Source organism: Lepisma saccharinum, chromosome 27 (assembly GCF_977018435.1).
Source record: "Lepisma saccharinum chromosome 27, izLepSacc3.1, whole genome shotgun sequence".
Classification (NCBI taxonomy): domain Eukaryota; kingdom Metazoa; phylum Arthropoda; class Insecta; order Zygentoma; family Lepismatidae; genus Lepisma; species Lepisma saccharinum.
Window position 1 is genome coordinate 44,976,706 of NC_139255.1, and position 22,983 is coordinate 44,999,688.

Here is a 22,983-nt window from a genome sequence, read left to right on the forward strand (position 1 = left end):
AGAACGTGGTAGCAGACACTACCAAATTTGTTCGGTTTTCCTGAACAAAGTTGGTTTTACGTCATTCTACAAGGTAAGAAGATTAAGATAAAGGTTAGAAATAGTAAGAAGTGAATAAGTGTTACGTGTCATGGCCGTATTTAGAGGGGGGGTTTCTAGGGTTCAAACCCCCCCGAAACATCTGACATGTTGGATTAATGGAAGTTCAGAAACCAAAATCTGTAACTATTTTCAAAATTTTTTTCCGAAGCATCACAAAAATACAAGGAGACAATGTTGAAACGATCGAGCTAGAATTTTCATACTTTTGGAATTCTGAAAGTTGAGTGAAACAGGATTTATTCTCAGAATCGTAACCAACCCGCGACCCTTCCATTTTCACTTCTGCTGTTATCTTTCCAGTGTTGTTCCTGCGTCACAAGGAATATACACTGAAAATTCCCTTATGATTGTCCCAAAATTCCCTTTCCAACTTTTAAATTCCCTGTCCGATAAAGTTGAAAATCCCCCTTGATAGGAGTTCAAACCTAGGATCTCCAGTTTCGTAGCACCAGGCTAAGTTTTCAAAGAGAGTAAGTAACTGGTTCCACACTTTTCAAAATTCCAAAAATTAAGTTAGAAGGTCAAAAAACAAAAACTTTATGACTAAAATTTCTATCTAAATTTTAGAGCTTTTTCTTGAAGGTGTCTTAAAATTTGATAACAAAGTATAATAATTGTGCATTTCAGTACACACTGTACGAAACGTAAAAAAAAAAAACTTGTGCTCGATATTCACTCATCTGCTGAATTGAGTAAGCCCCCTTAAGGATATAATAATAATAATAATTATTATTATTATTTTGGAATAAAATTGTTTTATTATTATGAAATTTTAATTATTATTGTATAATTATTGTTATTATTTCTATTATTCAAATTTCTGGCGACGCCCATGGGAACAATTATGAATGAACCCCCCCCTGAAATTTTTTCTTGCCTACAGCCATGGTTAGTGTTTAGCATTAATATTATTTATTAGCACTGATTATTCAACTATCATGTTCAGACATCATTTCTGAGGTTAAGATGATATTAAACTTGCAATTTAATGTAATAGCAGTGTAATGGTCAGCTGGGGTTTGAAAGCCCCAAGTTAACCGTTAGGGTAACGTAGCTCAGACGTAAGGGGTTTTGCTGTAAGAGAACATATTAGGTACTAAGGTAATTAATTCGAAAGTGATGATACCTGTAGTGCGTAGACACAATGAAACACCTTATAAATAATAACTGTAAGCCTTGTTGTGTGTGTGATTCTTTTCTATACATGCACAAGACATACAAAATAAGTAGGTTCAAATTAACAACATACTTTTAATGCCTGGAAGCCATTCACGTACATCTTACACACGGTTACTATGACAACCAATCAATAACATGCTATAAAATACATATTCTTCTTCTTCCTCTTATCATGCGTCTATCATCTCCTCCTGGAGTCTCTTTTTGTTTTAAGTGCTGGTCTCACCATATCTATCAGGAGGTCTCCTAAGTCTGTTCGACTTTCTGAGTGGTGCATGCCCATTGTCTGTGTTTGGTTGGTTTTCGTTCTCTCTTCTTCCCTCTGCATCCTTAGGTCTCTTGCTAGCTCTTTTAGCTATAGTCATGAACTGGTCCAGTCCGAAAGGATCGTCTTCATCTTTAACAGACTGAACAGGTCCGCTGTGTGCTGCTCCATGGTCCGTGCCACTGAATTCCTTGTCTGGGACAAAACTGTTTGTTTTCATTATTTTCTCCAAATCATCTCCATACACATCCTTGTTCAGATCTCTTGATGGTCTGTAAATATGTTGGTCCAGATTTCGTGCATGCCACCAAGGTTTATCATACATGTTGTACGCTTCGTCATCTCCGTACCCACTGTCCATCCTTTTTGATTGGTTGAACAGCTTCTGGTCAAACTGAGTGTCGCCACTGGCCATGCTCTTAACTGGCATTCCAATGGCAATCTGTCCACTAATGTCCCTTTCCCTGTTTCTCTGGAGCTTCGATCTTTTATGTCTCTCATATCGCAGGTGGTCACGTTTCCTTGATTCCTTATCTTTCTGGGTAAGTTTCTTCTCCAGCTGCACTCTCAAACCTTCACTTTCCGGTATTTTTGTATTACTTGTGCTAACAAGTTCCTCCAACCTGGGTGAATACTGTCGAGCCATGAACATCCAATCAACGGATAACGCAGTTCTTCTTCACACAATATAACTGGTAATTTATACAATACATCATTCAATGATAAATCAATGAAAGCTTGACCTTTCAACTTCAAAGTATTATTATTCACACCTCGTAACTTGAGTGTAGTGAATTGTGTTCGCCGATGAGGAAACATTTTTTTGAAAGACTTGCTATTGAACAGCGTAACTGTAGATCCAGTATCTAGTTCACATTGTACAATTCGTTTATCAATACACAGATTAACTATGCATGGTTCCGCTGACATAAGAACATTAGTGCCATCTACAACTTTTGTCTTTGGCTTGAAACTAACGCTCTTTGATTTTGAACGAGTGAGCGTAGCATCTTCCACTTGTGAATTGTCTGTGCTTGGTGAAATAGTGCAAGTATTATCTTCTGGCGGATGAGAATCACTAACTTCAACATGCAATAAAGACAAACCATGAAATTCGTTATGTATGTTTTGTTCAACAATAGCGTCTAAAGGTTTAATATTAGACGTAGATATTTGATTACTTGTAATTGTCTTACTCGCAACTCCACCATTATTTTTCCTAAACTTGCATTTTACATGCCAATGACCTTTCTTTTTGCAAAATGAACATATCGAATATTTTGCTGGACAATGTCCAAGATCATGCCTTCTGGAGCATCTATCACATTCTTCAGTGCTTTTATTACTTTTATCCCGAGGAGTAACAAAGTTCTTTTTGCTTGCTTGCGAGGACTGGAAACATGGTTTAAATTTCTGTGTCCCAGCAAATGCAACTAGATTAGGACTACATTCCTTTCCACGATGTGTGAACATTTGTGTTTCCCGTTCAATTAATTCTATTTGAAGCACAATATCTTGACATTTTGCTGGAGTCAATCTAGGTTCAGACAGTAATTTCTTTCTAATGGCGTCAGACTGAACGCCTACAATTATTTGCTCTACAATGGCTTCCTGTAAGTACTGGCCAAAACTACATTTACGTGCTTGTTGTTTAACACGTACCATAAATCGTGTTGCATCCTCGCCGCTTTCCTGCATGCATTGCCTGAACTTAAAACATTCCACATATTTGTTTATTTTCTGGCCATAATGTTAAGCGGGTTGTCCTTGAGGATCGAATACGTTTGACGATCGACTGGTTCAGGTGCAAGGATGTTCTTCAGCACTTTGAAAGCTTCAGACCCTATAACTGCAATCAGTATGGGTACATTCCTGGCTTCATTAACATCATGAGCCAAGCAAGACTGTTCAAACCTCGTTAAATAATCTTCTATTTTTTCCGAATCTGGCCGGAACTCAGAGAATAAATTCAAACATATTCATAATTGTGGTCAACTAAATATCACAATATCGTAAACACAATCCGTATCACACTGATTTAAACTTTGTTCTTGTACAATTATTGTAATCTATGCCGTAGATACCATTTGTATCGCACTGACTTGAATTTGCCCTTGTACAATTATTGTAAACAATACACAAACCGTGTAATCTTGGTTCTTACCGTAGAAATTGATCAAGCCGACAAAATTTCTCCTTGCATAAACCTATGCTGGAATGATGATCGTCGCGTACTCTTCGTGACGTCTTCACCCATACTTCTTCTTACGAAGGATCACCAAAAATATCCTGTACGACTGCGCCATAGATATAAGCCTTGTTATGTGTGTGATTTCTTTTCTATACATGCACAAGACATACAAAATACGTAGGTTCAAATTAACAACATAACTTTAATGCCTGGAAGCCATTCATGTACATCTTACACACGGTTACTATGACAACCAATCAATAACATGCTATAAAATACATATTCTTCTTCTTCCTCTTATCATGCATCTATCAATAACAATGGTTTATAAATATAAAAGAGCGTAGTTGATGTGATGGAGGAAATCTCAACCTAAGATTTAAAGGCAAGGAATCACTTCGAAGAAAGGGATAAGAGGTTAGCGATACTTATAAGTTGGCGAACAGTTCCATCTTCCATCACCGTGTAGACAGCCTGGACACGGCTGGGTGTTGGTTAGCCATCTAGGTGTGGAGGATCGACTGACAGCGCCTCCAGCTACACCTGAGATCTATCAATCGACTACCACACACCTAGTCTTGCGACTAGGGTATTTATACGTCCGGTGTGGTCTTGGTAACCTTGTTCAGGGCTACTGTCCTCACCTTGCATCAGCCTGGGTATTTTTTCTCGTCGAGGCTAAGGTCAGCCTGAGGAAGTCTGGAAGGCCAAGGTTGAACGATCCTATCAGGTGGCCTTGGCATTGAGTGGTCAGGGCTGCAGGGAGTGACATCACTCATGATAAGAACTGGAACAACTTTCTCATCCCCTTTTTCTCAAGAGTGAGTATTTTTTTATTATTTATATTGCAAATACAGGTTAAGAATCCAACTAAGATAGAGTCACACTTTTTAAAATGCAATTTTAAAACATTTAATTTATTAATTAATATAAGAATTGAAAGTAATCCATTCATGCACCGGAGCAGCCTTCCTAAAGAAGGTTGAACTGGTAACAGCATGAATTACTTTGCAATACATTCTGATATATTGTTGCCGGCCCCCGTGGCGGACTGGTTAGCACTTCACACTACGACACCAGGGGTCCTGGGTTCGAATCAATCAGCTAGCAACAGTGAAAATAATGGTATGTTTATTCTTCTGATTTAATGATACACATGATGCAGAAAACACACAAGCATTAAAGAACACATGCAGTACTCGTTATTTAGAAGAGTCATTCCCAAACTTATACCCCCCAAACATTTCCAACACCCCCTCCCTATCGAGCCATGAAAATTTTTAATTTGAACTTTAAGAAAAACCTACAAAAATTACTTTGATACTTTTTCAAATGTTGCATGAATTTCGATGTCCTTGCACAAATGAATAGGTTGTTTCTGGAGAGAGGCAGGCTCTAGAAGTCTGCAGTCTGCAATATTAGGCTATTTTAGTTCTATAACCATTGATGTAAGGCTAACAGACGTTCCGATTTAGTCGGGACAGTCCATTCTTTTAATCCATGTCGAGACTTGCTATAAGGGAACAAAGACTCTTGCACCACAACAGACAGACATTGTACTGGTTATGTAGGACTTTCTGTAGAATACTGTGTACATTTTTAAAATTGTCTGAACTTCTTATGAGTAAAAAACAGTTGTTTGATGACATTCGACAAATAGGAACCCCTTGATTATTGAATGGTTTCTTCTATTACAGTGTCACTAATGTTTCACATAATTAGAATAGAGGGGAATTTTTATACTCTTTACATTATGGAAGAAAGGGTCCTCAATGACTGCAATACAAAACCAACCATATAAGGGGCATTTAGCTCTCCACCTGCACCGCAAGGTCTGTGATCCCTTTTCGCCACCACTGAGCAGAAGGATAAAAAACTTTGTTATCTTTCTCCAACATCAGGGGTTTTCTGCAACTGATGTCCATTCTGCCACTCAATGGCTTAGGATTAATTAATATTATGTAAATAGGAGAATCCACTTCACAGCAGAATCGTTGCTAGATTTTTGGAGTAAAAATTGCCTGAAGTACAAGGTGTACAACTTTGCTTCCGCCGTTTTTCCCCAAAAATATGACGCTGGAATGAAAAACATTGCTTACCCAGGCATTATTCAAAGTATTGTCCATCGCTGGCCACTACTTTCTCCCATCTTTCGGGCAGCATAAATGCCGTGTCTAAAAAATGGTTCATCTTTGGAGGCGATCCACTTTTTGACTTCTTCATAAGATCGGAAGTGTTGGTCAGCCAGTTCATGAGCCATTGATCTAAACAGGTGATAATCAGAGGGAGCGATGTCTGGAGAATAAGGCGGGTGGGGTAGAACGTCCCATCTTAATGTTTCTAAGTACGTTTTCACCACTTTGGCAACGTGGGGTCGTGCGTTGTCATGCTGAATCATACCCATGGCTTTCAGACATTTTGAAATGGCTTGCTGTGTCACTCCCAATGATCGTGCCAATTCTTCTTGAGTTTGATGCGAGTCTTCACTCAGCAATGTCTCCAATTCTGCATCTTCGAAAACTTTCTGTCTTCCACCACTATGCCGGTCTTCGACGTTAAAGTCACCGTTCTTGAAGCGTTGAAACCACTCACGACAGGTTCTCTCACTTATAGCGTCCTCACCATACGTAGTGGAGAGCATTTGATGAGCCTCAGCCGCAGTTTTCTTCATATTGAAACAAAAAAGTAGAACCTCCCGCAAATGGCGAGAATTTGGCTCATACACTGACATTTTCAATCACAAACAACTTCACGATGCACACACCACTCGACTAATGTTTGAATGGGGTTATCTTGACAGAGGTCCAAGCTAACTGCGTGACGTCTGCGATCTGCTTCTTTCGACCGCTACTTCCTGTTGTTGCCACCTGTCGGAAAACGGCGGAAGCAAAGTTGTACACCTTGTACTTTTAACATATATTGTTTTTTGTAAGTACATTACTATTTACGAAATTCTGTGGATCGGAATTTGTTTTACTGCAACTTTTCTTCTTTTCTACTTGTAATTGTCTTGAACATAAATACACAGTGGTGTGACCGTACAACAGAAAACTTTCAGTGTGCAGAGGACATCAAGGCCAAAATATTCGATGCTACGAGCCATTGAAAATGGCATTTTCTATCCCACATGTATGCATCCCCATTTAATAGCTTCTTGGTTGCTACTGCCATTTATTTTTACTGTCGAATAAGATTCTAAAAGCAAGAACACGCCATGGAAACAATATTAAGCCAGCAAACACACTGCTAGGGTGGTCACATGGTTGCATACATATAGGTTAGAAAATGCTGTTTTTCAACATTTTGTAGCAAAATGAGCAAAATTCTCTACCCACCCTCTCCCATACACTCCCCCCTCCACACACACACACTCAAAAAAGATGAGAGAAAATTCATGAAAATTGCCTCTAGGTCTGGCACGCCCTCAAAAAAATCCTGGGTACGGTCCTGCTGTAAATCCTTACGTAACCTGACTTTTGACTCACCCTGTACATGCAGATAGAGAAGTTTTTACTAAATTAACAAAAATATCCATACAGAACAATTTATATTACCAAAGGAAATATCAATACTTACAGCAGAATATTTTGCTATTTATCGAACTATGCTCTATATACAAGGTGCATTTCAAAACTAAGGACAGACTGGTTAAAATATTAGTGGTTACAGATACATACATATCCACTTCATTTTTCTACGTATTCAACAATACTTTACAAGAACTTTTGGTAATCTGGAACAAGCTTTTGTATACCCTCTCCCTCTGCATAAAATTCCTACACCTGGGAGTTCAGCAAGACCAACATGGTAATTTTCAACACCTCACTTTCATCAAATTGTTTGGATGGAAGCAGCTTCTTCAGGTGCAGGAAGACAGTCACAACAAAATGGGCAAAGGCGATGATTAAATGTTTCCCATCAGAACTTCTGAATCGTCTGGACAGTGCAGTCAGCAGTATGTGGATGTACATTGTCGTGAAGAACAATTCCTGATATAAGCACTCCACTTTGCCAATTCTGAATGGTACGTCTCAGTTTTAAAGTATTTCACAGTACATCTGCAATGAGATTGCTGTTCAGTTGCATGGAACCCACCAAGACATTCTTTGATCCCAGAATGCAGTTCTCATGATCTTTCATACACATTGGGTTTGCTTCAATTTTTTCACCTTTGTTGAATGTGAATAACTAAATGGATTGTTGTTTTGACCACATTGATACAAGAAATCCACGTTTCATTGTCAGTCAAGTGGAAAAAATAATTTTCCAGGTAGCGGTGCAAAAATACTCATGCGGCTGCCATTGGCTCTCCATTATCTGACCAACCTCATCATTTCTCACCGGCCTCCATGGCCGAGCTACAATGCCAGGGGTCCTGGGTTCAAATCCCAACCTGGACATAGTGTTTGTGAGTGTCCGTTCATCAATTTCATCATATCTTCACTCATCCCCATCTTCGCAATTAGCCAAAAGTGGCAGAAAAGTAAAGTAAAATAAACCAAATCAATCATCATTTCTCAGCATGGATTGAAGATGATTCTTTTCTAACCATCGTCACAGTGTCTGCTGCACCTGAATGCCACAAAACTTGTCTGAACCAGGCAACATTCCATGGCAGACTGACTGTATGCATTGCAGTTGCCTGTGCATGGGAGATTCCTCTGCATGTACACGTGTGTTCAGACAGGGTCATCGGCTGAAATTGATAAACCCTACATGTGTCACCTTGTAGAAAATGGCTATACCATATTTCACTGCATAATTGTCGCACCCTGTTTTTTCAGTCCAAAATTGGTTTGTAACCTTTCGTCACGTAACCGTCACATCGTTGCAGCAGATATGAAACCAATGATAGTGATGCAGGAATCTTCGGACACAGAAGGTTAAATTTTGTTAATTCGTACTTTGCAAAACTGTAGTGAATTTTATCAAGTGTAATATTTCAACTACAATGTACAAATCAATAACAACAAATATGTTCACTTTTTTCAGACCAGAAAAACGTTTGCAAACTGTCAAAAAGAAATCATGTGCGTCGATTTGGACTACTCAATTTCAAAGTATATTCACCAGTATTCCGTGAATCCTAATTTGCCCGAAAGACACTTTATCCAGTAATAAAACATTTTTTTTAAGTACGGTTAATACTGGCACAATTTTTTTTTTAAAAAAACTTCTTTTAAGCAAAAAAAAAAGGCATAAAATTTGCAACAATTATGCAGTGAAATACAGCAGATGCTGGGCGCACAGGTGACCAACAAGTAGGACACGGTTTCTTGAACTAAATTTAACTATGGTATTTGCTGGTGTACAAGACCCTATATTTTGTATACATTTTTGAGGAAAAAGCTCTATCACGGAATATTATAATTAGTTTACAGTATTTCAAATATAAAGTACCATGTAGACCTACTTTAAACAAAAAACTTACTTAATGTGACTAGAAAAAAATACATTTTAATCTTCTTCGCCATACACCATAAGGAAATTGTCTAACTTACAGGTGGGCGAAAAGTCCCTTTATATGTTAATAGCATTGTACAGTTTGACATGTAGATAAACATTGTTATGAATACAAAACAGTATATTTTTTTAAATTTCAACATTTATTTTGAATAAACAATGTCTGGTTAACATTAACGTTGTTACAAACGTTCAAGGTTCATTGATCAACAATGTCAGTGTGCACTCTCTTCCATGTTCGATGCAAAGGTTGATTCGTTACCATGTTCTTGTGTGCATCCGCTGCAGCATATCAGGGGTGATCCTTTCAAATGCCATGTGAACTTAGTCTTTCAGTTGATCGTCGTTCACGTATCGTAATTTACGAACGTCTTCTTTTATTATGCCCCATAGTGCATTGTCCGGTGTGGTGAGGTCTCGTGATCCATGTCCAATCCAGCAGTTTGGAAACAGTTCATTTAGCAGTTTGCGGACACTCGCAGCAAAATGTGGTGGAGCGCCGTCTTGTTGAAGTGTAACGGAGTCAGCTATTCCTCTTGCTGTTAATTCTGGAAGCAACCACGTGTTAATCATGTGAAGATAGCTGTGCTGGTTCACAGAACCATCAAAGAAACATGGTCCAAGCAGATGGTCTGCCGTTATCCCTGCCCAAATCAAATGTTTATCTACATGTCTAATTGTACTATGCTATTAACATGTAAAGGGACTTCTCGCCCACCCTGTAGAACATAGTTCATTTTTAGAAATGGAGGTAATGAAAAACTGAGTATCTGCATGTAAGACGCACCCTGTTTTTCAGACCTATTTTAAAAGGAAAAAAGTTTGTCTTATACATCGGCATTTTGGTAATTCCTTTTCTTAGCACTCTCCATTGGGTTTGTGCAGACATAGTAATTTGTGTCTTCCTTATGACAGAATTTTTCAAAGTTATTTAGCAGTGAGAACATCATCTTATCAGCAAGACCTGTTGAAGAGCTTTTATTTATTCTTCATTAGTGTGTGCAAAAAATATTGCACAGTGAAAGACCAAATATTGACTCTAAATGGTGAGAAAAGAATGTGTAAATAAAGAGTATGCATATAATCATATCCAGTTGGTGAAAATTATTCTTGACTGGCTGACGGATAGCTTAGGAATTTGTCAGGCTAGACATAAAACAATGCATAAAAAATTTACAAAACCTTTATTATCAAAATAAGAAACAACTGTATGCATTACTGGATGGCTGAGACATCTCTCTCATGAACACATGCAGAATTACAAATAATACATATATATATACAGTACACAAATTTCCTTGTAACAGGTATCAAAATAGTGGTAACTTACTTCAAGTTTGCAGCTACTCTGCGTTTATGAGATAAATACAGTAGTTAGGTGTCACGTTGCACATCTGTACTTAATACCCCTGTACTCACAAATATATAACTGTAAGCTGCCGTGTGCCTCACTATATTTTGTTCAGAGCACAAGCATTGTCACAAATGGACTGTTCCTCATCTTCCAATCTTCAGATGCCACAGGCTTTGTACTACGAAGCACATCCATTGACTTCTCCAAGTATTTTCTTCTTCCAATCTTCAAAATCTTCAGAAGCTATCTCGTCAGGATTTTCATCCTCTTCCGGTTCGACTATTGGCATTTCTATACCTGCGAAAGGGTTAAAATCAACTTTTGGTACAGCAGGATGACTATGTGGATGAGGAAATATACGTAACTTAGAGTCATGGTTATCTACTCGTACCAACTCCTTCATATTTCCACAAATTTTTCAGCAAGCGATCAATTTTGTAACCGTTTTAATGTACTTATATAAAGAATTGTGTGGAATACTGAGGTAGCTCAAGGTTTTCAAAGTGAAAAATTCAAAATTGTGAGCATATCTTGCAATTTAAAGCCATTTTAAAAAATTAACTTGAATCCTTCACAAAGAACAGCCCAAAGCCTCACTGATATAGGTGATTGATCTTGGCTATGAGCAAAACAGATTGAAAACTTTTCAAAATTTTGGCACAAGTAAATTTAAAAAAATGCTCAACTTGAAACTGATTTCGCAAAAGTTTCCATTTGTTCGATGAATTCAAAGGACAATTAAGTTTCTCTATTCTATGGATTTTTATCTGTAGTTACAGTTACAGGTTTCTCGTCTGAAGACAATGTTTCTATGCTAAATTTTGCTTTTACCACTAAAATTTCTAATTTCAAACCACCTTATATGTGAGAAATCTGCGGAACTTTGAAATTACAGTGTCGGTAATTTGTATTAATTTCAATCACTTTGTGCCTAAAGCAAATAGTATTTTGCAGGGTTATTCCAAAAGGATAGGAAGGCACATAGCAAGGCTACACCCAGGCTGGGATTCGAACCTAGGACCCTATCTATATTCATGTACACCTGAACATGGTGTTCTTTCTGATTGTTCCTTCATCAATTTCATCATAACACTCACCCTTATTGCCACAATTAGCGAAGTGACAGAAATGCAAAAAACAGCTTGGGGTACGAATAAATCAACTTTACTTTTGCACAATCAGTTGTTAAATAATTCTGATTTTAACAAATGCTAATAATCTAAAAGTACGGTCCTTCATGTTCCAATATAAAGATGCAGAAAAACTTCATACTTTCGTGAAGGCATGTCACATCTTCAGGAGTAGAAAAAAAGTTTGTGAAGTGAGCGTGGCCTGCAGTATTGCCAGATCCAGAAAAAAAAGGTAGACAGTGTCACACAGGAACAAATCATGTTGTTCCTTTGCCAGGCTGTCGAAAACTGTGAGTGGTGAAAGGTGTAGGGGGTGGTAAAGGGTGTTGCTGAAGGTGAGGGGTGGGTGTTGGGGGACATTACTAGGTGACCTTGTGGAGAAGAATACATATTAGTAAACTGCATAATTATATATTAATATTAGCATAATTAAACAAAAGGTAATTTGATAGGCACACTTGATCAGTCCACCAACACCCTTTTCTTCCTCCCTCTTTTCGTGGTGCCGTTAATGAGTAAGATACTTGTAGGAACGCGAAGAACAAATGTTGAGATGACCTTCCTTAATAAGTAAGGTCTCGATTAAATTGATCGTGGATAGAAGATGGGAGGCCTGTATTGCTGCAGCAATAAACGTCTGTGTTTGGATATATCAGTGTCAGTTAGCCTCATGCAGTAATAATAGAACTATGAGTGTGTTTACACTCAAGAAATTGTTTCAAATGGTCACTTCAGTTTCCTACCTGTTTCTTTACTGGAATCGGAGGTGTCCTTCAATTTGCTTGTTTTCGTTTCTTCCTCAAGTAATTCATTCGTACAGCTTGCGTAATCCTTCATGAGCTTGTCAAAAGTTTCCTTGTTTAATGTTGACATTTCTAGAAGTTTCTTCTTATATCCTCTAATCTTCTTAATTCTGAAAGATGTAACAGAAAGTAGTTGGCCGTCAACAAGATGATATACAGGGTGTAGCTATAACAAACTTTCACAACTTCCAGAGGACATCAAGATGAACAAACTTTCCTTGATTATATTTTGCTGAGACCTTGAAAAATGGCACTTTGTTCTCTATATACACAACTATGCAGCTCTTTTACATGCTGTGAAAGTTTGTCACTGTTGTTCTGCAACACCCTATGTATAGCAGACAGTATCTAATATGCTTTCTAGTTCAAAAATCACTATATATTTGGAACTGTAATGTTTATGATAAAGCCAAGATATGACTAATGATATAAGGCAAGAAATTAAACATTTCTTTTTAATTTCAACGAAATTCAATCAACTATTGTAACACTATCTCTACAAATATTAACACGTATTTCTATTTCTCATGTGCCTGAACACAAACACACTCCACACTCATAATTACAGGTCAAACTAATATGTAAAATACTTTTAGAAATACTGGTATCATACTTATAAATATGCCTTTCAATCTGCTTGATGGGAAAAGTTTATCAAATATTCTGAAGACAGTGGTGTACGCATGTGCCAAAAGCAACAACTGAGCTTATGGTTCTAGGGTTTTCAGGCATTAGAATCTACAATCTTACAGCTGACCAAGAGTTGGATTTGTGGACATGGATAGGGAGATGAGAAATTGCATGATCTATCATGGCTAAGAAATTCATGAAGGAATTGGGAACATGGCAGGAGGTAGGAAGGTGATTTGATGTTGAGAACTTCGTAAAGTACAATATTAATTTGTGAAAATATTATAAGGGTTGTTTGATAAATAAGTGCACGGGGCCTGTGGTTTCGGTGTATGTAGAAATAAGGAAAAACCGATTATGTTAAGTGATACACTTGTCCATTGTGCACGTTACATACCCATTGTTAGTCATCTGTTTTATTCGCAGGTAGACAGCTGTTCGACCAACAAACGTGAATGAGTGCAGAGATGGATCCCTCTAAATATGTGCAACGGTCCACTGCACTGTTTATTCTCCCTTATCGGAATTCCTTGCATCAATTAAACACTGCCGTTCACTGCAAAGGTTCGTCACCGTACACCGCATTTAACAGCCAAAGAATCTCTGCTGGCTGCACACCTTCAGCACACAGGAACGGAATCACACACTGCTGCGCATATCTGGAGGAATCCATCACTGCACTCATTCACGTTTGAAGGTCAAACGTCTACCTGTGAATAAAACAGACGACTAACAACACAGATTTAACGTGCGCAAGGGACAAGTGTATCACAGACACAATCGGTTTTGACTTATTTCTACGTACACTATATAGCCAAAAGTCACTGGACACCCAGTACTGTTCATTCCAAAGACACCAGCCAGGTAACTAATAAGATGTCGGACCTCCCTTCGCTATTATTACAGCATTTACTCTTCGGGCAGGCATTCCACTTAGTTCTGGTATATTGCCGGTGGAATTTATTTCCATTCATCCTGTAGCCTCCTGAATAGTTCATGGGTAGTTTTCAGTCTAGTACGTCTGGCATGCAACCAACGCTCTAGTTCATCCCAAAGATGTTATATGGGCTTCAAGTCTGTGCTTTGTGCGGGCCAGCTAAGCTCATCCACCTGCTTGTCCACAAACAACGATGCAATTGACCCTGCTTTATGGGCAGGGGTATTGTCGTGCTGATAGAGAAAATGGCCCATTCCAAATTGTTGCCACAGTGTGGGCATCATGCTATTGTCTAAAATGTCCTCATAAACACCACTGTCCATGTTGCCATTGACCAAAACTAATGGCCCGAGCCCAAACCACGACACTACCGGCACGTGCACTTGGGTGTCCGGTGACTTTTGGCTATATAGTGTACACCAAAACCATGGGCCCAGTCCACTTATTTATCAAACAACTCTTATACATGTAGATGTATTATGTAGATTTTCAGCGAAAAATGCAGGCTCGACCAGGACTCAAACCCGGGTCTCTGGCAATCCGTACCATTGCTCTACCACTGAGCTACCGAGCCGGCCTGGCTTCCCCTGCATTTTCGCTGGCGCTATTCGCTGGAACCAGGCAACGTCGACATCTATAGTGTTTCAAAGGCAACAGATCCCGTTGCAGTAGCACTTGCAGAGACTATTTCACACAGGTAAAACACCGCCAGCGAAAATGCAGGGAAAGCCAGGCCGGCTCGGTAGCTCAGTGGTAGAGCAATGGCACAGATTGCCAGAGACCCGGGTTCGAGTCCTGGTCGAGCCTGCATTTTTCGCTGAAAATCTACATAGTACATCTCCTGTGTGCGCCTAATTTAATGGATTAACTCTTATACAATCTGAGAGTTTCAATTCCGATGTCAACACTCTGTTAGAAACGGTATTTTGTTTTGTGTGTTTTCATGTAATTAAGTGAAAAGTGAAAAGTGTGCGTGTGAGTATTAATTAGGGTTAGTTATTTTCAATTGTAAAGTAGTCTTGGTTTTACCTCAGGTTCTTAACAGTCCGTATAAAATGGCCTTTGGCAGAGGGCAAGACGGAGTGTGTGAAACTGATATTTGGAGAGAGACTGTGTGGAGAGTGATCTTACGGATTTCAGTTTCCTATAAGTTTACAAAGCATCGCTGTGGTTCCGCCGATGCTGGCTTCCAGGCTACAGTTCTGCTGAGGGGTCCACATTAGAGAAACTATGTGTATAACATAAATGGAAGAATCGAGAGACCTGTCTATAGCGTAAATAAATGTATAAAGGCCATTTCTGCAACTTTCAGCAACACCCTGCAACGTTAATTCTGCAAGTTCTCGCCTGTCAATTCATTCTTTGGTTCTGAGTGCTCTAGTGAGGAACAGGATGGGAACCCAGGACTAACGAACCAAATTAGTTGTGAATTTTGTTTTCTTTTCCTACCAGAAGCGAGCCAGGTAATGGTGGCATGTTACAGAACAACTCTTTAACTATTCTCATGTTGCTGATGCTTGAACAATTAAACAATTTAAAGTTCTCTAGAATAGTTTGCAATGCTAATATATAAGCGTGCCATCGAACCTATATCATATCAATCTACCACAGTTTGCATTTAAAATAATCATAGGTCCACACATGAGACGAATCAGAATTTTTAAAAGAGCATATTTAATCATGATATATGCTCTTGACAAACAATGTTGGCACAAAATGTATTTTAAATTATGCATTTTGCATAATTTCCAGGACATTTAGACTGCGTGAGCATCTCCTGGCACCATGCAGTCAGCCTGTATCTGTGAATAAATTTGAAATGACACTTTCTAATACCGGTACTAGGGACGTCAAAACCCAGATTTTATCGGGATATTGGATAATTTTTTTATCTGAATTTCAGATGTGTGGATACTGGATATCAGAATGTGCACATTGTCTGAACAATTTCACTGGGCAACATTGGTTTCATTGCATGGGAGGTTGTAACTGTTTCAATATGAAATCGACCCACTGAAACCAGATATGAGTTCAGAAAACCCCCATCACATCAGATTCTCTCAGAAATTATATTTTTCGTATTGTTAATATATGCCGTGTTATCCAAGACACAAGACAGCCAGCTTGTATTTTGCAACAACATCCATGAAGTGATGTGTAGATTGGGACTACCTAAGCACGATCCTAGTGAATGGAGGCTTCATTGATGCGTCAAAATGCAGTTTGAAAAGTGTCCTCCTCGACAATGGCAACACGTATGCTTCCATTCACATTGGTTACTCCGTACTTCGGAAAGAATCTTATGAAAATTTGGAACTGTTGTTGACAAAGATTAAGTATGAAGAACATAAATGGAAAGTGTGTACCTTTAAAGTGATTGGGTCTACACCTAGGAAATACAACATCTTTGTGTTTCATTTGCGAGTGGGATAGCAGAGGAAGGTCTCAGCATCGATCGGCCTCGGAAAGAATGGCTCCGATCAAAAAATATCAAGCAGAAGTGTCTTATTGAAGCATCCGACGTTCTCTTACTGCCCCTACACATAAAATTAGGGCTGATGAAGGAATTCGTCAAGGCATTGAATAAAGATCGGCAGTGCTTTCCTTGAAATATTGAACATCTTCCAGTTTGTATGTTATGTGTGTTGTGTCCATTTCCATGTACCAACTGCATGCAATCAGTTACTCATGTGTCATGACAGTGTTATTTTGTTTAAGTTTTACAAGCGCTGTAACTTGGAATGCATATGTTGAATGACGATACAGATACATTCAGCTTTTTGTTTCTAATAATATATTGATTTCTTTCTGTACATTCCAATGCCTTGTATGATATAGTACATTATATTTTTCATAATGTATGACTGTTATTTTGGATTTCCGCACCTCAATATATAGCTAAATATGCATAAAAAACCACAGCATTTGCGTACTATGTACCTTCACATCAACTTTGCAAGGAATTGTGATGTGATCAAGAAAAACTGATTACAGATTTGTATTCAGCACACCCGAAATATATAAAATCGCTTATCAGAGTTTATGCAATGATCAGAAAGTCAAAATTTGTTGTCCAGTGTTTTGTATACTCTATCTGTTTTAGGGACTCTGCATATTTATTTGTCCGTCTAGTCTTCAACAAATCTGTTATCTAATGTCTGTTTATTTGATTTACAGATTCTCTGCGAATTCTTTAAATGTTTACCCTTTTCACCTAAAACAGATTTTTGCATTGCCTAGTTCAGTATAAAAAAGGTAAAAAGGTAAAGTGTTCCCCTGTGCATAGCACCACGCCATGAAGGCGTATAGGGGGTGTGGGGGTAACGCCCCACACTTTCTTGATCCGGTCGTAAGTGGGGGTGATGTGAGCAGCATCACGCCCCTGACCGCCTTTACCCCCCAGGGTTTCCCCCAGGTACCTATGTTATTCAACGCTGGGTGGGCACCGGGGCCGCTTCCATCGTTAGAAAAGTTCCCGGATTTGAACCGGCCGGGGGTCGAACCCGGGACCTTTAGCATGGTAGTCAGACGCGTTACCGACTGAGCCACCGTGGCCACTTGCCTAGTTCAGTATAAATGCACAAAGTTTTCCATCTTACCAAGAAAATGTAAATGGGAAAAAATCTTTTTGGTGTAGTTAATAATAATAATATCAGTTATGTTATCTGGGATGTGGAGGAAAGACTGTGTGAAAACATGTGTTCCTAATCACGGCACCCTTTCAACACAACTTACACTCTCAGCATCAGTGCTCGAAGTGAGTGGGCAGATGGCATCCCTTAATTAGCAAATTATTCTGCAAAGCATCTCCCCCAGCAGTCTTATTGCCACCATGTTAAACCATAGGAGCATTTCCTCCAGCTAACCTCAAGGTTCAACAAGCCTCAACTCATCCCCTCAGCTAACATTTTCCACTTCAAGCACTGCTAGAGGGACGGAACAGATCGTCATGGTTTGTGTGTTGAGGAAGCAAGCATAGGATTTTACAGCAAATCACGCAAAGAAGAAGTTTACATGGCTTCATCATGTTTGCTTATTCTTCAATGTGGATCATTAGTGCAAGGATATTCTTGAACCTTTATTTGGCAATTATTTCAATAAATCAGAAACTATTCTTACCGTAATAACTTACAGAACTTGAAAAAGTAAATAGCAATCGGCTTGTATGGATAATTTGGATTATCAGTTGAAACCAAAATGGATATCAAATCTGGATATCTGTGGGTATCCCTAACTCGTATCACTCACATTGGCTAATACTGTTACAAGCCCTGAGTTATTATAATATTAAATATTCTGTAATTTTCGAAGATGTACCTTTATTTAAAAATGTTACAAGAACTGACTTTAGGCCTGTACTCTCATTGCTACCAGATAAGTGTTTGGCCTGGAAATTACCTTGAATGAGAGCATGCTGCTAATTTGAATTTTTAACCTATAAATTTCTTAGTATTATGATATTAAAGAGGAAATAAAAAGCAGGCTTAATTCAGGAAATGCATGTTACTTTTCTCTACTCTTTTATTATCTAAGAAACTAGAAGTTAAAATATACAAACCAGTAATATTCCCTGTATGGATGTGAAACTTGGTCCCTTACATTGAAAGAGGAACATAAAATGAGAGTATTTGAAAATAAGATCCTTAGGAAAATCTTTGGACCTAAAAGGGATGAGGAGACAGGTGAGTGGAGAAGGTTACATAATTTAGAAATACATAATTTGTATTCATGTCCAGATATTATTAGAATAATTAAATCAAGAAGACTTAGGTGGGCAGGCCATGTGGCACGAATGGGAGAGGAAAGAGGAGTTTACAGGATTCTTGTTGGGAAACCTGATGGTAAGATACCTGTAGGAAGGCCAAGACGAAGATGGAGGGACAACGTTGAGATGGACCTAAGGAAAATCGGTAGGGATGGAAAAGAGTAGATAGATCTTGCTCAGGATAGGGGCAGATGGAAGACTTGTGTTGCTGCAGCCATGAACCTTCGGATTTAAGAAGACTAGAGAGAGAGAGAGAGAGTTAGTTATACATTTCTTAGCGTGCGAATTTCTCACACTTTCAGTCGAACAATTTAAATATATATACCAATCAAGTCTTTAGAAACATATACTTCAAACTTTCATGTTCTACTGATTGATTTTTCATACAGGGTTGCCACTCTAGGACTGTGATAAAATTCAAGTATAATTCTTAGTTTTCAATGTGAACTTTCCAACTATTAAGGACACAAGCAAATGTTCTTCTATTTCAACCTTATGTATTACCGCCTATCACTACCCACACACATACAAGGACACACAAATATATTAACAACAAAGGGTTTGTGTCATTCTAATGCAACCAAAAATTCTAATTCAATTAATTTAAATGGTATATATAGGGCGATTGGAAATTCGACCTATTCCTGGAAAGGGGTAATACTAGAGGACATTTGCAACAAATTTGACCCTATGCACGGGGGGTCGGAAATCAATGGGTTTTGAGTTATTGCAGTTTGTAGATTTTCGTGACATATTCCGACTTGCGACCAAAAAACTACTCATTGTGAAAAAACTACCACACCCTGGGCACTTAATTGACACATTGCTAACAGCTGACAAATGAGTGACTACCTGGGAAAAAAATTCATGCCCAAAATTACCATACCCAATCATTGGAGCACACGTCATGAAGAAATTTCGAAATTATTGTTTAAATCGAAGAGGATTACTCAAAAAAATGGTAACACACTTAGCGTAAAAATTACGGAAAAAACTTCGTTTCATAAGCTCTCCAAAAAGATACAAATGTTGTCAACTGGCACACAGGTTGGGGGAAAAATCTGAATAAAAAATGGAGAAGGCGCGTTGTAGACTTCTTTGTAAAGTGAAAAGAAGTTGTTGGTTTGTGAGAAATAAAGGAACAAAAATGAGTGAAGTAATAATGTTATTTACAATTCTCATGATTCCAGGTTGTCAGAATTAATTGTTACAAAAACTACAAATCCTGTTCAAATTGCCTCCCCCAGTTACGTATGCAAGCGTGCAGCCTGCGCACAGTCACTCGCGTTGACACTCTGTCTCTTATGTATTGGGTGGCTGCCACAATTCTCTCTCTCAACTCTTCTTGGGAGTCCACTGGTGTACCGTAGACTAACTCTTTCATGTGACCCCAAATGTAAAAGTCGCATGGCGTCAAATCCGGACTCCTCACCGGCCAGGGTGTCGGGCCGCTTTGACCAATCCATCGCATGGGATAATTGTCATCCAGCCACTGTCGCACACTCCGGAAATAGTGGGCTGGGCAGCCAACATGTTGGTAAATCATACCCCTTCTTGTGGCGAGCAGCACATACTCCAGCAGCGTCGTCAATTCTACCCTTAGGAAGTTTTCGTAGGTTATGCCGTTTAGGTTTTGTGGCAGAAAGAATGGCCCGATCACATGATTGTGGATGATTCCCATCCACACATTTAGTGAGAATTTTCTCTGGTGAGCATTTTCTTTAGATTTTCTTGGGATGACCCTCAGGGGCCCAAAAATGCACATTATGAAAATTTCTAATACCATCGCGGTCGAATTTGGATTCATCCGTCCACAGAATTCTTGTCAGATTATGGGGGTCTTCACTGTCGGTATTTAGTAAAAATCGACAAAAATCCATCCTTCCGACAGGATCTCCCTCCTCAATAGCATGCACTGGCGTGTAATGGTATGGATACAGTCGTGCTGTATGCACAGTGAACCAGACTTCCCATTGAGTGAATCCAAGTCGCCTCACCACAGCTCTAGTTGAAGTACTGCCATCTGCTCGAAAACACTGCACGATTTCCTCCTCTTCGACAGGATCATGAACTCGGGGTCTGCCAGCATCGCCTTGGCGTCGTTGAACCGACCCCGTTTCTCGAATGCGCCGATATGTCGTACCAAACACGCTCACGTCAGGTAAACTCATTTTCGTTCCTTTATTTCTCACAACCGACAACTTCTTTTCACTTTACAAAGAGGTCTTCAACGTGCCTTCTCCGCTTTTTATTCAGATTTTTCCCCCAACCTGTGTGCCAGTTGACAACATTTGTATCTTTTTGGAGAGCTTATGAAATGAAGTTTTTTCCGTAATTTTTACGCTAAGTGTGTCACCATTTTTTTGAGTAATCCTCTTCGATTTAAACAATAATTTCCAAATTTCTTCATGACATTTGCTCCAATGACTGTTTCTTTCTGTGGGTATAGTAATTTCGGGCATGAATTTTTTCCCCAGTAGTCACTCATTCGTCAGCTGTTAGCAATGTGTCAATTAAGTGCCCAGGGTGTAGTAGTTTTTTTCACAATGAGTAGTTTTTTGGTCGCAAGTCGGAATATGCCATGAAAATCTACAAACTGCAATAACTCGAAACCCATTGATTTCCGACCCCCGGTGCATAGGGTCAAATTTGTTGCAAATGTGCTCTAGTATTACCCCTTTCCAGGAATAGGTCAAATTTCCAATCACCCTGTATATTTAAAATATTTAATTAAAGGCGCGGAGTTTACATTTGCCATTTCATATACTAAGACTCAAAATACATCTACAAAAGTAAGTCACAAATGTTACAGGATATACTAATAAACAAAAAATGTTAATTGTATAAGAATTTCAAACTCAAACTTGCCTAATCAATTTCTACATTACAGTACAGCCCCATTTAACTGAATTTGATGGAACCGATGGTTCTTCCGTTGAACGAAAATTCAGTTAAACTGGAATAAAGTTTTTTTTTATATACAAAACATATGTATTTCAGTGTCTTACAATAATACGTTAGACTGTTAGACCAAAACAAAGACAAAAGTGCTTTGTCGGTGCTCCAACCTAAAACACGGTCGCGCACTAGTAGCACCTTTTTTTTAGCAATTCAGTTAACCTGGAAAATCGGTTATTCGGGATTTGGTTAATAATCTTCCGGCTATCATATATTATTCTGCAAAGGACGCTAACAAAGTAAGTGGATTGAGAGAATTCGGTTTGATTTTCCATGCAGCTTTCTTTTTATTCGTCGACAAAAATAAAAGCTAAAGCATGAAAAACTGGCCTCAGGGCATTTATAAATAAGTATAAATTCAATGGGATCTGGATTTGATTGATTGATTTAGTTTATTTTACTTTGCGTTTTGTGCCTCTTGGCTAATTTGCGAAGATGGGGATGAGTGATGAAATGATGAAATTGATGAATGAACATTCACAAACAACCAAGCCCGAGCGGGATTCGAACCCGGGATCCTACGCATCGCAGCACGATGTGCTAACCATTCGGCCACAGGGTCCGACAATGGGATCTGGATTAATAATAAAAGTTACAATTTTTTTTCATGGCTGCTGAGAAAAAAATATGTGGAATTCACGCACAGTTCCCTGCGAGTAGTCACTCTGTCATAGCTATCATTCAATGGGCTGAACTTTCGTTGCACTGAACATTCTAATATGCTCAGCTAACTTAAGCATGCAAGGAAACAATTATCATTTATGCTTGTTAACTGATAAGCTATTCTTACTTTTGGATCTCCCCTTAATCTACCCATAAAAACAACACACTTATCTGACTAACTGCTTACTTGCATGCCAGGACAACAGCACCAACAGAGTACATTGGATGAGTAAGAGATAAACGGTGAAACTTTGGCGTTCGCTGCACTTCTCCCATATACCTGAAACAAATGATACTTCTGAAAGTATTTTATGGTACATTTGAAATGTTTGTGAAAAATCTGTACGGGTGAACATGTTTCACTGCTACTTACACGTAAAAGAAATAACTCCACGGCCATTTCCATAAGGATTTTTCATAGTTCGTATAATTCTATTCTTGCCACTAACCGCAAAGGCACACAAATCACTGTAATCACGCTGTAATGCTCTATTTGCCTTTCAGAAGGACTCACCTTCCTTGGCTCGACATAAGTGTTTAAGT

The 22,983-nt window shown here is 38.7% G+C and overlaps 1 protein-coding gene, 1 non-coding gene and 1 pseudogene across 2 annotated transcripts; 1 reads left to right on the forward strand and 2 right to left on the reverse strand.

Moving 5' to 3' along the window:
* Nucleotides 1-1,490: 1,490 nt before the first annotated feature.
* LOC145980231 (puff-specific protein Bx42 pseudogene) lies at nucleotides 1,491-2,192 on the reverse strand (annotated as a pseudogene).
* Nucleotides 2,193-10,409: 8,217 nt separating this feature from the next.
* On the reverse strand, nucleotides 10,410-22,714 carry LOC145980115 (uncharacterized). The gene is made up of 3 exons (XM_083113117.1): nucleotides 22,628-22,714; nucleotides 12,428-12,597; nucleotides 10,410-10,851 (listed from the first exon to the last, which is right to left on the reverse strand). The coding sequence occupies exons 1-3, from the start codon at nucleotides 22,660-22,662 to the stop codon at nucleotides 10,733-10,735; spliced, it is 324 nt and encodes a 107-aa protein (XP_082969243.1). The 5' UTR covers nucleotides 22,663-22,714; the 3' UTR covers nucleotides 10,410-10,732.
* Nucleotides 14,791-14,861, forward strand: TRNAS-AGA (transfer RNA serine (anticodon AGA)). The gene has a single exon. It is a non-coding gene; the product is annotated as a tRNA-Ser (tRNA).
* Nucleotides 22,715-22,983: the final 269 nt, after the last annotated feature.

Excerpts from the sequence above, each read along its gene's own strand:
- LOC145980115 (XM_083113117.1), bottom strand. The coding sequence starts at position 22,662 with ATGTACTCTGTTGGTGCTGTTGTCCTGGCATGCAA. Across the intron at positions 12,598-22,627 it reads GCTGTTGTCCTGGCATGCAA|AATTAAGAAGATTAGAGGAT; the intron begins GTAAGCAGTTAG and ends TACATCTTTCAG. Across the intron at positions 10,852-12,427 it reads CGATTCCAGTAAAGAAACAG|GTATAGAAATGCCAATAGTC; the intron begins GTAGGAAACTGA and ends ACCCTTTCGCAG.